This window comes from Miniopterus schreibersii (genome assembly GCF_964146895.1).
Source record: "Miniopterus schreibersii genome assembly, chromosome: 10".
Lineage (NCBI taxonomy): Eukaryota > Metazoa > Chordata > Mammalia > Chiroptera > Miniopteridae > Miniopterus > Miniopterus schreibersii.
The window spans coordinates 14,337,305-14,353,458 of record NC_138110.1 but is presented as its reverse complement, the minus strand read 5'-3'; the positions used below and the strand labels follow the sequence as shown (position 1 = coordinate 14,353,458).

Below are 16,154 nucleotides of genomic sequence, written 5' to 3'. Positions count from 1 at the left end.
AATATACACCACAAGTGAACCCCAATGTGAATATGGACTTAGGGTATTACGATGTATCAGTATAGGTTCATCAGTTGTAACAAATGCATTATGCCACTCTAATGGGGGATGTTGATAATGGGGAAGCTGTGCGTATGTGCGAACAGAGGGCATATGGGAAATCTCTGTACCTTCCCCTCAATTTTGCTGTGAACCTAAAACTGCTCTAAAAAAACAAGGCCTTAATAAAAGCAAAACAAAATTAAAGCCATCATTTAACAGTATTTGGCACAGAGCCTGGCACAAGGTAGGCATCCAATAAATATTTGTGAATGAATGAATTTAGACAAGTAAACGTAGTCCTTGCCATGCATGATTTATTGTGAAGGAAGAATGTGAAATACTAGTGCAATGCTTAGGTACTATTCCAAAGTTGAAAACAAAATGGGAAAATTCCTCTAATCCTTTGAGAGATGCCAGCAAGAAAGGGCTATAAGGGATGTGGAGATCCTTATGGCTGAGAGGGACTCTGTGGACTCCGTGGCCTCCACACAGAGGCCGAATCAGAGGTCACAAAGGGTGCAGGGCATGGAATAAGGGTGGGAGATAAAGAATGCCACTCAAGTCACAAGACTCCCGTTTCCTTTCTCTCTGTTGTATATAGATCCCAAGACCTGCAGGTTTTCTCCAGAGCTGAGCCACTGAAAACCTATCCAAATATGAGCTAATATGTTGTTTTGGCATTTTTTAGTTAGAGTACTGTCTAGAGACAAATTGTGTAAAGGAAAAAAACCTATGAGTCAGTTTCCAGATTTGTGAGTGTTTTGAAGATTACATCAATGGATTTCCATAGAATGAAACCACAATCTTCCTGCCAATTATCTGGACTCCCAAAGATCTGTCACTTTCAACTAATGGGGAAGAACTCCCAAGTATATTATCTATAAGCATGCATGAACTTTTTTAAAGGACATTTAAAAGCCAGATATCCAGCCCTCGCCTGCTCAGTGGTTAGAGCGTCTGCCTACGGACTGAAGGGTCCCAGGTTCGACCCCTTGGCTATGTACCTTGGTTACAGGAGGCAATCAATCAATACACATCAATGTCTCTCTCTCCCTCCCACTCTCTGAAAATCAATGGAAAAAATATCCTCAGGTGAGGATTAAAAAAATAATAAAAAATTTAAAATTAAAATAAAGAAAATAAAAGTCAGATCTCCAGTCTGTTTTTCTCCTATCTTTACATAATGATTGATATATAGAAAAGGAAGCCGAATCACTGTTTATTATGTTGTTCCCAAAATTAACGTGGCAATTTCAGAGTACTAATACACACTGTATTACCTCTCCCAGACCAAGGCAAACTAAGTATGAAACAAGCTTTTGCATTTGTAAGGACACCAGCTATCGTTTATTATCTACTCTGTGCCAAGCAGAGTTTAGTTCGTTACATACATCAACTCCTTTTATTCCGGTAACAACTCTCTATATATTATCTTTTCAGTCCCATTTTAACAGATAATGCAGAGGATTAAGTAATTTATTCAAGGTCTTAAAACTAGAACCAAGCAGAACTTTCTGGGTCCAAAGGTCGTGCACTTAGCCATTACACTGCATTCTGAACTCTAAACTTAGTGATAAAAAAGTATTGCGATTGCTTGTGCTAAAATGTGGTGGAGATTGTACATGAAGCAACTACCTTGGCAACAGGTACTGAGAATTTGGATGTACAAATTATTGCTACAGAAAATCCTGTTGTCCTGTGATGAAAAAGCTAATACACCAAAAATTGGGCCAGAAGCCTTGTGCCTGGGAGCTACCTAGCTGTTCACACTTAGTAAAGTTGCTGCTTTTGTCCCAAACAATCCTATAGTTTTCAATGGGGCGACGGCCTTGACTATTGAGAGCGAGCTTAGCTGCAGTCAGCGTTTATTTCGTCTATGCTGGACCCTTCCAGGGGAGGGCAATCTCTGTAAGGCTGCCTGCTTTGATTTATTAAGGTTGTGGGTGGCAGTCTGACTTGGGAGGAAAACAGGCGATTCCTGCTAAAAAACAATCATTTGCAAGATCTTTTCAATACGCCCCAGGCCGGTTTGGTGAGGTTGTTTGTTTTTTGTCTAGGCACAGATTTCAGGCCATTTCAATTAAATATCTGTGTGTCTAGCGCCACTTCCCCTAGCAATGCCACACACATCAATCCCTAAAACGAGGAAGCCTCCGCTGAGGTTGCCCAATGCGGGCGCTGCTGGCGGCGCTGGGCACACGCAAGCCCCTGAGTCAGCGGAGCGCGGCCCCCGGAGCAGCCGGCCGGGGCCGACGACGGAGGCCGTGGCGTGAGGCAATCCTCCTCCCACGGTCCCGGGAAGCCCCGACGCCGCAGGCTTCCTCGCTGGAGTGAAGCCGCCCGGGCGTAGTTCCTTCCACCGCTTCCTCCTCGAGCGGCAGCCACCCGACCCTCCCCGCTCAGCCCGGACTCCACCTCCCCGGGTTTGAAGCGCGCGCCTCCGCAGGCGCCGGCGCGGAGGGCGACAGAGGTGCGCGGTGGCGCGCGCGCAGGCGCGCAGCCGGCGGCCCCGCCCCCGCCAGGCCCCGCCCCCGCCAGGCCCCGCCCCCTCGGCCCAGCTGGCGAGGCCGGTCCGCCCGGCTCCCCCAGCAAACCTGTCTCGGCGGGGCGGGGAGCGGAGCTTCCTCCTCCGTGTGCGGCGCGGCGCGGCCGATTCGTCCTTCCGCCCCTGCCACGGCGGCGCCGGGGCGAGCGAGGGGGGCGAGCGGAAGGCGCGCCGGAGCCGACGCCCGCGATGCGGGCCGCGGGAGCAGCGGCAGTCGCGGCGTCGCCGGCGCGGGACATGCCGCTGTGCGGGGAGCCGCAGCAGGCCCTGTCGCCCCCGGCCTCGCAGCCGCCCCTGGTCGCGTCCTCGGGACCGCAGCTCCCCGCTCCGGGCAGCGCGACCCTCGGCCGTCTTCCGGAGCAGCTGCTGCGGAGGCTCAGCGAGAGCTTGGACCGAGCGCCCGAGGGCCGGGGCTGGAGGAGGCTGGCCGAGGTGGCGGGGAGCCGGGGGCGCCTCAGGCTGAGGTGAGGCGCCGGGGGTGCAGGGGCGGGGTCACGTGGGGCGGACTTGGGCAGGGGGCGCGAGCACGGCGCGGTGGGCACCGGGGCGGGGAGGACCGCGGCTGGCGCTGCGGAGCATCGTGGCCACACGGGACCGCGCAGGGGCCGCTGGTGTGGAAGGGGCGCCGGGGGAAGGACGTCGGGAGAACTTCGGTAACCTTCCAGGGGGAGAGCTTCAACCCCCAAAATGCCAGAGATTGGAGGTTGGACCCCGGCGTTCACACCCTTTCCCTCGCTCCTCCCCTTGAGCTGGAAGAAGTGGAGGTTGACCTAGGAGATGTTGACCGAAGGAAGGCTCTCTGGAGACCAGACGATAGGACAGCAATTCCAAAGGACTTAAAATGCAGACTAACGGGATATGGACACAGACCTGGGAGGTTAGGAAGGTTAGGAAGGAGAAGTGCAGGTAAAGAGATGGGAGGGAAGGGTTTGGGGTGCAGGAGTGCATTATGAAGGCTTTTATGCAGGGAAAGAAGGACGGTGGGAAAGACCGAAGCTAAACGCACCGTCTTCCTCCATCAAACCAGCTCACCAGCTTCATGAACATTAAATTATAAGTGAAACTATTTTCCTATTACCAGTCTTGGAACCTCTGTACTAGTGGTTCTTGAACTTTTGGTCCCAGGACTCCTTTAAACTCTTAAGAATTATAAAGGATCCCAGAGAGTTTTTTGTGTGGGTTTTATATATTCCATACATACATCATGTCCTGATACTTGCCCTATTAGAAATTAAAACGAAAACATTTTTAAAGTATCAACTTATTTAAGAATAACCCGTTATGTGTTAACAGAAATAACCTGTTGTTGTGGAAAAACAAACTTTTCCAAAACAAAAAAATTAGAAAAGTGTCATTGTTTCACATTTTGCATATCTTTAATGTCTTAGCTTGATTGCAGAGAGCTGGCTTCTTTTATGTGCTTCTGCATTCAGTCTACTGCACTACCGCAGGTCATGTAACATGAGGTACTCCAATGGACACTCCTTGAGAGAGTGAATGAAAAAGGCAAATAACATCTTAGTGTTATTTTGAAAAATCCTTTTGACTCATGGATCCTGTGAAAGGGTCTGAGGACCTGCACAAGGGGTTCCCAAACCACACTCAGAACCGCTGCTCTGTACCACTGGCATGATTTTGACCTTTGAACCCCTAGCAGTTTAACTTCTCATGTGACTGAACTTTGTCATCATCATTTGTGTACTTCTTTATAAACTCCTTGGGAACAGGAATCATTACTTAAGATTCTATGTATCATGCATAGAATCTATCTTAGACACTCTATAAATACTTTTGAATTAAGAGGAGAGATATTCATTCAAAATTATATTTAGCCCTGGCCAGGTGGCTCAGTTGGTTGGAGCATCAGCCCTTACACCAAAAGGTTTCAGCTTCCATCCCTGGTGGGGGCATGTACGGGAGAGATCGATTTTTGTCTCTAACATCAATGTTTCTCCCTCTCTTCCTCCCCCTCTCTCTAAAATCAATAAGCATATCCTTGGTAAGGATTTTTTAAAATTATATTTATTGAATGCCTATTATTTGCTATAAGTTCCAGAAGATAAAAAGATGACGAATATTTAGCTCCTATTCATAAGAGCTTAGTAATGAACTGTCATTCTGGAACATTCACAAGTAACATGTTAAATATTTTGTTGAGTGTGAATAATAATAGCAAATTTTTATCATTTATTAAACGCTTAGTATATACCAGTGTACAAAGTGCTTACATGCATTATCTACTTTAATGCTCACAACAACCTTGAATTTTAGAGTTTGAGTTAAACCAGAGTAGTGATGATTTGGGATGATTTGGCCATACACAGGAGTAACAAGAGGATGGAATCAAGAAGTGGTAAGCTTGCAAAGTTGAGCAGACAGATGGCATAATTTTTTTCTGTTTTAGGAAAAACACATTTTGCTTTTGGCTATGCAAAATCCAAAATACTATTATTCTAGGTAATAAATCCCTGAATTTCTGAACTTACAATAATGTAAAAAGTTGTCATCTTTAGGGGTCAGACCACCAGATCTGTGATTGGTTCATTTGTGATATTATCTAGTACACTTTTCTGATGAGGGCTCCTATTTGGTGATGAACGAGAGAGAAGAAAGTAAGGCTCTGTCACTGAAGAAGCAAGGCTGATGGAATCTAAAAGTAGTAGATCCCTGACATCAGGTGTTCAGTTTTCATTCCCAAGCCTTCAGTCAGGTTTTGTTAAAGGCTACAGAATGGTGTTAGCTTTCTTTGGGGTAACTATCAGAAAATTTGAGACCACATATCTGGTAAAGGTAGTGTAGAAAGAAGGGCAGTTGCCTAGCAAGAAGTGACAAGCAACAAAGGGCATGCATTTGTGGAATCTGGGAATTTCAGGGTGGGAGGTCTGATAAGAGACCACTGGAGTTGCACCAGTCTTCCAGGATTCTGAAGGTTAGGTCCTAGTAAGTTAGTTGTGAGGAGGGTCAGGGCACCCTGAAGGTTGGAGAACTGGGGAACATTAAGCTCATATACCTATTGAAATCAGAATTAAACTGATATAACAAAAGGTTAGCACTGGGCACTTGGGGGCTAGAGAGTGACAAGGGGAGGGGGTAAGGTAAGCTGGTGATGCTTGCTCTATTTAAGACAAAACAAAAAGAGTTAAAGTCATTTCATACTAATGGCAGAAGAGCACCTGTAAGAGTAGAGGGTCCTAAGGGTATTCTTCTCCAGGGTCAAATCTAGGAGTTGTAGTGTGAGAGTCCAAGTGGGTAACAGTTCCCAGGAAAATATGAAGTGCTTTTTTCCTGAGTCACTGGATTCATGACCCTAAAACCTCAAAAGGTGGCCGATTCTGTTTCCTTTCACTTGTTTCTGACCCTCTCTGTCCTTTCTCAAACTAGATGAGAATAAACGGCAAGAGTCTGTTCTGAACTGTCCATCAAGGATTATGAAAAATTGTGTTTTCATATGGTTATTGATGACTCAGAATAAATCCTTACATACAGTAGTTTACTTTCCTGTAACCATGTACAGTTGGGAATGCCCTAAATACAAACTCAGCCCTAATTCCATTCCAAGCTGAGCCAGTATTTGCTGTCCGTATAGACGGGAATAACTTCTGAGTGTCTTCCCCAAGCTACGTAAATTCTGTGGTGGCATAGAACATGGGAGCCCCAAAGGTGACAGAGCTGCCTAAAATCCTTGAAGGATGGACTTAGAAATGGGGCTGTGGAACATGGACCCAGGAAACTGGCCAGTCACTGTGTACCTGCTCCCATAGCTGCAGAAATCCTGCGCTCGGGGAGTTTGTGATAGGAATGAGAACACCTGTGAAGGCTGGAACAAAAGCTTTCCTCCTGTCTCTCTGTAGTCCCTACCTCTGCCTTAGGGATCAGGCTTCGTATCTCTTTATCCACACTTCACCTAGTCCTTCCTAGTATTCTTTAATCTCCTCACTTTATGTGTTTAGGTTGATTACTCTCAATTCATATCTTAAGTCCATATCTTTGCTCTGAACTCCCCATTCATATGTGTGGAAGCCTATTTGCCATCTCCTCTTGAATGAATGGCTAATAGACATCTTAAAAGGAACTTGTCCAAAACTTAACATAAGTCTCTTCCTTGCAGTTTCTTGCATCTCAGTAAATGGCAACTATATCCCTTCAGTTACTGGGGCCCAAAATTTCTGAGTCTTTCCTGACTCCACTTTTATACACCACATTCATTTTTCTCAGCACATCCTGTCCGCTGTCCCTTCAGTATAGATCCAGAATCCGCCCTCTGCAGCTATAACACTAGGGAAAGCCACCGTGTCTCTCACCTGGATTATTTCAATAGCTGCCTAACATCTCCTCCTGCTTTGTCCCACCCCAGTCTGTTCTCAGTATATCAGTAAGAATGAATTCTTTTAAACATTAAATCAGGCCTTATCCTTCCTCTGCTCACAGCTCAGAGTATAAACACCTGATATCCTATATTGTCTCCCCTTTCTCTACTTTATTCAAACCTGCTTTCTTGCTTCTCCTTGAACATAGTAGGGTCTTTGCACTGCTGTTTACTCAGCTGAGGTGGTCTCACAGGTCAACCACATGACTTGCTCCTTGACCCCCCTCAAATGTTTGCTTAAAAGTCAGCCTCTCAATGAGTTCTCTGATCACATTATTTAAAATTACCCCCTACATCTGCTCTCTGCTCCAGCGTTGGCTGTGCGTCTACTTTGCTTTGTTTTTCCCCAAAGCACCTATTGACTGTTGGGTGGATGGATATACAGAGAGAAAAATCTGTGTGTGTGTGTGTGTGTGTGTGTGTGTGTGTGTGTGTGTGTATTCTTCTATAGAAAATTTCAGGAGGATAGGGAGTTTTGTTTTGTTTGCTACTATATCCTCAATACCTAGGGGAAAGGCTGGCCTATTTTAGGTGTTTAGTAAATAGTTGTTGACTTAAAGATTCCAAAGAGTAAGTGTACCAGTAAGAGAAGCAAAAGTAGTGCCATGGTTTGTACCTTAAAGGGTGAATAATGTTTTATTTGATTATATACTTGTAAAAGTAAAATTTTAAAACTATAATAAAATGTAGTTTTATTTTAAAACTAAGTCCATTTTTTTCAGTAAGAATCTTTTAAATTAAATCAGAAATTCCAAATTAGAGCTAGTAGAAACCACTTCAAAGCACCGTCTTACAGGAATGTAACTAAAAAAGGAAAGAAAGAAAAGTTGGTTATGTATAAACATCATCTTAGCTGAAAGCCAGTGCTCGTGCGGAAAATTAGTAAAAGGAAAGGAGATAGAGAAATTTGTTTTTCTCCTGTGCCTCTTGTTTTGGAAGCAAAACCATTGTCCACTTCAGGTTGATCTTTATTTATTTTGGGGGGAGAAGACAATTTGTTTTTCATTTTCTCTATATTAGTATAAACATGAAAGCATCACTTCGTTGCATCTGACAGGATGGCGTCTTAATTTCATGTATCAGATCCTGATAACCTTTCTGAATCATATTTAGCATACAGCCATCTTTATTTTTATAAGTCTCATATTCTCATTATTTAAAAAATTGCTGATCCTTACATTGTCTCTGATAATGTTCCTTGACCTGGCCATTACGAGGACTGTAAAAGAAATTTTTACAAAATAAAGGACCAACAGGCATCTTCAGCTTTTGTTTTTGCTACCATTGTAATCACCATTACTTCATAAAAGACAAGACACTTTAACACTTAGAAATGAAGGAAAGACCATCTTGGAGTAAAAGACAGCTTTGTCCTTATGTTTATCATTTTAGCATGGACTTTACATTGTGCTCCACTGGTCTGCAGTGCAGAATTTGGGAATGGATGATTTATATTATGAAGATTCACATCTAACAGGAATATTGAATATATAAACTTAACTAGGATACTTAGCAAAGAATACTTAGTCAATACAGTGATAGGAGGCCTTGGAGGACAATATTAGGTTACCAAAATAGTATTAGCTACTCAGAAACATTTTTAAGGTAAAGCTTAAAACAGTTTCAGAAATAAACATAATTAAGAAATTAACCTTAATATTCTTTTGATATTCCTGTATTTTTATTGCATAATAAGAGCTTTTATAGGGTACTTATTATTTGCCGAACACTGCTAAATTCTTTTTACATGGATTATCTAATTTAATTCTAACAATTCTGAGATAGATGATATTACTATTGAAATTACTTTGGTTGGGTACATTTTTTGAGATAACCAATTTTGGCACAGAATTATAAACCTTGGATGACCATTACATAAATGCTATGGCAGCCTTTTAATACAACTGATCATAATGAATGTGAATTAAGACTGTGTCAAGTCATGTTAAAGCTTGCTAAGCTTACCTCTGCCACAGCTGTGGTACTGTTACGTTTGACCCATTCCACCTCTCCAGGCTTCCAGGCGTCTCAGTTATGATAGAAATTCACTCGATAATCACTCAGTTTTGAATAATTAATATGGACAAGACAGATGGTTTTAAAGCAAAACCCTGTCAAAGAAAACATAGAGATTAGGGGTCTGCAAACAGTGGCCTATGGGACAAATTCAGGCCACTGCCTGGTTTTGTATAGTTTACGAGCTAAGAATGGTTTTTGTATTTTAAAAAATTGTTAAAACAAAAAACAAGAAAGAGGAATATGTAATAGAGATGGTATAGCCCAGAAAGCTTAAAATATTTACTCTCTGGCACTTTAAGGAGAAATTTTCCAACTTGTGGTATATAAGATAAACACCATCAGGACCATTAGGAGACTATGTAGTGTGTTTGCTGGACTGATGTGGTCTGGGAGAAGCTCACAGAGAAGCAGGGGTTTATATTGCACTGTAGTTCAAATTGGCAGAAAGGAAGATATGTGTCTGCAAAGGTGTATGAGATATGAATTCGACAGTCTATCACGAAGATTCATTACCTAAAGGCTTTATTGTCCTTTGTTGTTGGTTATGTGTCTTTGGAAAGGTTAATTGTTTTTGTTGTTATTTTGATTGTTTGATTTTATTTTTTTCTTCTCTTGAATGTTTGATTCTTGTATTTTCCATTCCTGTGAAATGATTGAAATCCATAGTCCTTGTTACATTATTTGTGGCCTTCTACAGTCTGATCCTGTCTTTCTAAAACCTTATATACCACTACTAAACACAATAACATTGAGCCCTGGCCGGTGGGGCTCAGTTGGTTGGAGTGTTGTCCCATACACCGGAAAGGTCAGGGATTTGATTTCTAGTCAGGGCACATACCCAGGTTGCAGGTTCAATCTCTGATCAGGGTGCATACGGAAGGCAAGCGATCATTGTTTTTCTCTCACATCAATGTTCCTCTCTCTCTCCCCCCCCTCGCTTTCCCTTTCTCTCTCTCTAAATCAATAGAAACGTATCCTCGGGTGAGGATTTGAAGAAAATAAAGAAAAAACATTTTTAAAAAGAAAAGGACATTGTATTTGTATCTTAAATATTGACATGAACAAAAGAGTAGTTTTAACAAAAGGACAATGAGAACATAAAGATTCTTTAGAGCAGGGGGTAGCAGATTTTTCTGTAAAAAGCCAGATAATAAATATTTTCAGCTTTGCAGACAAACTACTCATTTCTGCTGTTGTAACAGGAAAGCAGACATATACATTTTTAAATATATAAATTAATGAGTATAGCTATGCTTCAATCAAACTATTTACAAAATCAGGTGACTGGACAGGTTTAGTCCACAGACCATAGTTTGCCTGGCCCTGTGTTAGGGTATTTCCAGGCACTTAAAAATCCTCTGAATATCAATAGCATTCATTGTCTTTTTTTTTTTTAATTGTTGAAAAAAATGAGTGCAAATAGCAAAAATTCAATAGTACAGAAAGCTTTGTAGTGAAAAGTGAATCATCTGGCCATGAGCCCTGCTCTCCTCTCTAGGGCAACCACTGCTACCGGTTTCCTGGTGATCTTTTCAAAGTTACTCTGCATATATAAGAACAAATACATATTCCTTCTAATTAAAACAGCATTATAGAGGATGTATACTGTTCTGTATCTTACTTTTTTCATGTGAATACACACACAGACACACTACTTTGTTAATACAAAATATTATGTAATTTTTTTATTATATTTTATATAAGTACAAGAAAGAGTAGAGGAATGTATCTGGTCTTCCTGTTCTCAAATTAAAGGTAAAGATTTTTATCAAAATCAAGGTCAGGTTTCTCTCATTCTCCTGATTTAGTAGTCATGGGAGCTGAGTTGGACATAGGAATAAAGAGGAATCCCCTATGATGGCAAAAAAAGGAAGACCAGTAGCATTCATAATAATAGCATTCATGTAAATAGTTCTTCACCACCCAAGGCCTTGCAATTTACTTCCTACACCACCTCTGGGGACACACATAGAGCAGGCATATTATACTAAGGAAAATTGTTGACTTGAATTAAATCTGTATTTTCAGTTGTCTGGACTTGGAGCAGTGTTCTCTTAAGGTCTTGGAGCCTGAAGGAAGCCCAAGCCTATGTCTGCTGAAGCTAATGGGTGAAAAAGGCTGTACAGTCACGGAGCTGAGTGACTTCCTGCAGACTATGGAACACACTGAAGGTCTTCAGCTTCTGAGCCCCCCAGGTAGGTTTTTCCCTTGAGTATGTTCTCCAGGAGTTCATGGAGACAGACTTGGAGAAAACTTTTATTTGACCAGATGAATTATATTAAATAGTTTTGGAAAAGGTAAATGTACAGAGCCTCATTATTTCCCCAGATTGACACATATAAAGAACATATAAAAAGCAAATACAATGCATAAACATTGAATTGTGGTTCAAAAAGTCATGAATTCAAGACATTTGGGACAAGTAGAACAATTTGAATATAACCTTCATATTAGATATTAGGGAATTATGTGATAATGGTGTTGAACTTCTACCGAAGAATGTCTTTATTCCAAGGAGATGCATGCTAAAGTATTTAGGGACAAGATTTCTGTTTAAATAGTATAGCCAAAAATAAATATACACGTATTTCTTTATGTGTATGTATGTATATGAATGAGATAAAGCAAGTATGATGAATATTTATTGTTTAAGTTTTTGCCAATGCAAAGCTTTTGAAATGTTGATTGACTCAACCATATGATTTTTACCCCCTAAATATATCAATATTGAGTGAGATCTCTCTCTTCCAAAGTTAGATGTGAGGAATAGGAAACAGCCCCCGCTGTCCACCACTACAGATAGAGGTGGTCAACTACAGTAGCGTCAGGCAGGAGGGACCGGGTCAGCTCAGTCATCTGATGGCAGCAGTTCTGCAGACCTTTCTCGGGTGTCCAGTTTGCCATTACAAGTCCTGCTAAAAGCAAAGAAGCCAACAAGATCCAGAGGGCCATGGACTAGGGACTCGATGTTCTCTATTTTGCATGGTTTTGATGTATGTATGCAATTTTTATTACACAGCAAACTTGTTTGTGTGATAGTATTTTTAAGGTAACACGAGGAATGTAAAATTATTATTCAGGTCTTATTTTTTACTTTATCAGTTCTGGGGTTGGGGAATTAGGGGCACATGGTAGTGGTGTGCTATCAGTTACATGTACCAGAAACCCCAACTCAGATTGGCATAATAAAGGGAGCATGTTGATTCTTTTACATGAAAAGCCTTGAAGCAGGTTGGGCTTTACGAGAGGAGATGGGGAACAACCCTGTTTCCAAGGAGTTGGTTCATTTTCGTCCTTGCTCTTCCTTTCTTGTCATGGGCTTCCCCCAAGGCTGACTTTCTACATAGGCACATGGTATCTACTAGCTATTCTTGCATTCGTCTTTGTCCCAGCAAAAATCATAACTAGATTCACTCTAATTAACTGACTTTGGTCACATGCCTGTCCCTACACCTGTCACTGTGGCCAGGGCGATGGAAAGTGCTGAATTGCCTGGCTTAGAGCCAGGAGTAGAATTGGGTTGAGTCAGCTCTCTGGAAACCACACCAAATAAAATCCACACATGGATCACCAAACAAAAGTGGCCTGTTGGAAGGAGGAAGGGAGTAACAGATGTTAGGAGGTTACTAAAAAGTCTGCTACAAATGAAAAGGATCCTGGATTATAAGCCAGGAAACTCAGACTTTCAGATTATCTTCTGCTTTACAGGGCCCAATATAGATGATAAAATAGGCCTTCTATAAATGCCTCCTTTGTGTTACCACTGTATTGGCTGCTTGACATGTTTCTCATTGCCTCTTCATAACAGGAGATATGAGGTAGGAATAACTAGCTGCTAATGCAGACCCCATCTACATAGAACTGTCTGCATAGAACAGTTCCCCAATCAGGAAACTTCTCCATAAGGTGACATTTATTTTTATATCCCTAGTGCCTAGAATAGTACCTGGAAGTTGTTACGATGAAAATCTGCCTGTCTGCGTCACTCTGTTAGCTAAGTTCTCATACTTTATAGAATACCAGGACCTCTGACAACTTAAGAAACCTCTCTGAGAAGTAAATGTAACTTTTATATCTTATTATCCTTTTTCAGTAATTACACTGAATTGCTCTGACTATTGGTTGCCAAGTCTGTAAATTGAGAGTAGTTGTGCTCTGCCCTGCAGAGCTGTAGGAGTGACGTGCTGTGTTCAATTGCGTCTAGACAGCAAGGGAGGCCTCACATCTCATGATTTGTAGAGTGAGCTCTGGCCTGAGACCTATGGTTTCCAATTTTTCAGTTTCCCATGTATTAAACTGGGCTTGACATAAATTGGGTTACATTTATTTATGTGTAGTCTGAAATTTTTAACAATATATTTTAATTCTTAACAAGCCAGCAATGGATACAGTGCCAAACTAATAAACCTCAGCGATCTTTTTTTAAAAAATTCATTTCTGCTTTTTGTGTTTTTCTCGAAATAGTAGGATTAGCACTTTACTCTTAGTGTTCTCCTATGTAGATCATGCTGATATTTGACCTAACAAATATAAAATGTTACCCCTGGGACTTTTTCACGTTCCAGGTGGGAATAGGACAAGGAACGCAGTGTGTTCTACATGACACACAGTTCCTGTGAAGTTATATGTCATATTAGCCATAGTCCATTAGGAATCAGTGGTTACTTGAATGTTAATTATTGATTTAAGAGGAAATATTTTGGAATCTAACAAAGCTCAGTGATTTTAGGAAGAAATAATTTACTGTTAGCTTTCTATCTGCATCTTATGTGGGTAAAGCACTGGATTTACAAAGAAATATAAGAATTATGAATAGAATTTTAATACTTTAAAAAGGCTATCAGTAAGAAAAACTATTGTAATTATATTAAGAATGGAAGCTCTGGTATAGAATCAACTTAATTAGGGATTTTTCTCATTCGTTCAATAAACAATTATTGTTTTCCAGTACCTTTGCTGTGCCAGGCATTATGCTATGAACTCAGAGGTAACTAAAGAAATGGTTTCTGCCTGTTGAAAGTTCATTGTCTACTAAGGCAGACAAACCTGTAAAGGATTACGTCCAATACAGTCATAAAAACAAGTGTATAGAGAACAAGTGTTATCTGATCTCCAGTTTTTCCTTTTCAGTGTATTCTTGAATCTCGATGAAAATACAAACTAGAAATATTGTTTCCTCTCATTTTTGTAGTAATGCAATTTCATGGAAGAATGTTAGTTTTTATTTGACAGAAAGCCCAGTGATTTGGCTGTGAACCTATGAACAGGCCTTTCAGACCTAACTACAGGGGAAAAAAGGGGAAGTGTTAGATTTCTTTCGGTCTAGTTTTGGCATATTCCATTCTAGTGGCTGGTGGGGCGGCAGCCAGAGATAGCCAGAGGCAATGGCTGTACTACGGAGTTCTCTGTTTTTGAGAAACTGACCAAGTTTCTTTTATGTATTTGTTTGGGTAATTCAGAAGTAGCTGGGGCAGTGTTACGCCATCTCTCACCGGAGCAATTCCCTTAATTAGGAGCTAACTTCAGTGGCCCCTCTCTTAGCATGAGGTCTGAGCTGAGGTAACTCACCCCAAGGGTCCTGTGGTCCGTGGGCTCTGACACCCGATGTATTTTCTGCAGGAGTGCCACAGGACTGAAGTTTCACCGTCTTTTACTTTCTCTCTAATCCCGCTTTTCCACAGCTCGTCGGTTGGCCAGCTTGCCCCTCAGTCCAGTCTTGCCTGTACTTTGTTAGAGAAATTGCTTATAGTTTTATGCTTGGGTGGTGTCCATCCCCATTTTCCAGTACTAATGGTTTCCCTACCTTTTGTTTCTTTGGTCATCTCAATGGTAATTGGAAGGGGGTGGGAGCATTAAAGAAAATGCTGAAATTGTTTGACCCAAAGTCCATAATGGTTTTTTAGACCTTTTTTTTCCCTCATTTTTTTCATTTAAGGATCAAAAACTCTGGTCTCAAAGCAACCAATATTGGCATCTATTACCTTGGCAAATGTGGATGTTTTTATTTGTTTCTTTTGTTTTCAGTGAACATTTTGAGTGCATATTTTTAGGCTTTTTATCAGTTAGAGTTGTGTAGAAAGTTGCCAAGGAAGTAACACCCAGACCTGGAATTGGTTTAGCAGAGGCTGGACAATAGAGCTATTTAGAGAGAATTAACATTTTACATGTGGGTTTCACTAGGTGAATCCTAAGGTTCTTTCCAACTTCTGTTTTGTGCTGTTGCCATTTTTTCTCATTCTTCATATAAAAGGGGCTTCACTCTCCATACGTATCGGATGGCACAGGAGACCTCTTCAGTGGCATCTTTTCCACTTGCCCTGCCCCTTTTTATTTCATAGCATTTCACTTTTTTTCTTTAATCCCTTGTAGCACACTTACTGTTATGTTTCTGATACCAATTTTATTTTTTATTACTTTTTCGTCTCTAAAACAAGATTGTTGAATATCATTCTTTAGTATCCAAAATACCTTTACTTCTCATTTTATCTTCACAGTTCTGTCAAGGAACAGAAGGAGTATACTATTATGAACATTTAAAATTTAAATGTGACCAAACATTTATGTGGAACATGAGATTTCCAGAAGTTATCATTTGGCTAGAGTCACAGTTATTGACAAAGGTAGATCAGAGCCCAGGCCTATTGACCCTGACCTGAACTCAGTATCATTTCCATAACACTGGGAAATGTCTGGGTTGTTTGGGAAATTCAGTTATAGATTATTACCTCAGTTGCCTCTTTTACCCATGGACTTCAATTTTTTTTGTTCTTGCCAAATGAAAAAGTATTCAAATACTAGATCGTATTTATAAAGGACTTTTCTTGTTTATGAGCGACAAATTTTCAAAAGGAAAACTGTCAAGAAGTGAAAAGAGGCAAAGGTGGAATGGATGGGAATACGGGTAAGGAAGCAAAGAGAGAGAGGGAGCATAGCGGAAAATGAGGTCTGAAAGCATGTGTCTGCACGAGGGTCACTGGGCAATGCAGGAGAGTCAGGGATACACTGACGAGCCTAGGTTTAGCCACAGTAGGTGCAAATGGGAATTGGCTTGAAAGAGGGACATACATAGATGTACTTTGGTTGTGTGATCAGGGGAGATTGAGAGAGGAAGAGGAATGGTATTTATTCTGGGACACTGTGGGGCACTCTTAAATGATAGCTTAGAAATTCCAGAATAGGAAT

The 16,154-nt window shown here is 41.2% G+C and overlaps 1 protein-coding gene across 2 annotated transcripts in view; it reads left to right on the top strand.

Annotated features, from left to right (window-relative positions):
* Positions 1-2,623: 2,623 nt before the first annotated feature.
* Positions 2,624-16,154, top strand: part of MALT1 (MALT1 paracaspase) — a 53,501-nt gene continuing 39,970 nt past the window's right edge. Inside the window, exons 1-2 of one of the 2 annotated variants that reach the window (XM_081150370.1) lie at positions 2,624-3,051; positions 11,001-11,167. In XM_081150370.1, the coding sequence (XP_081006496.1) occupies positions 2,777-3,051; positions 11,001-11,167 (442 nt within the window). In that variant the 5' untranslated portion in view covers positions 2,624-2,776. The remainder of the gene's footprint in view (positions 3,052-11,000; positions 11,168-16,154) is intronic. The other variant, XM_081150369.1, reaches the window with a different exon arrangement.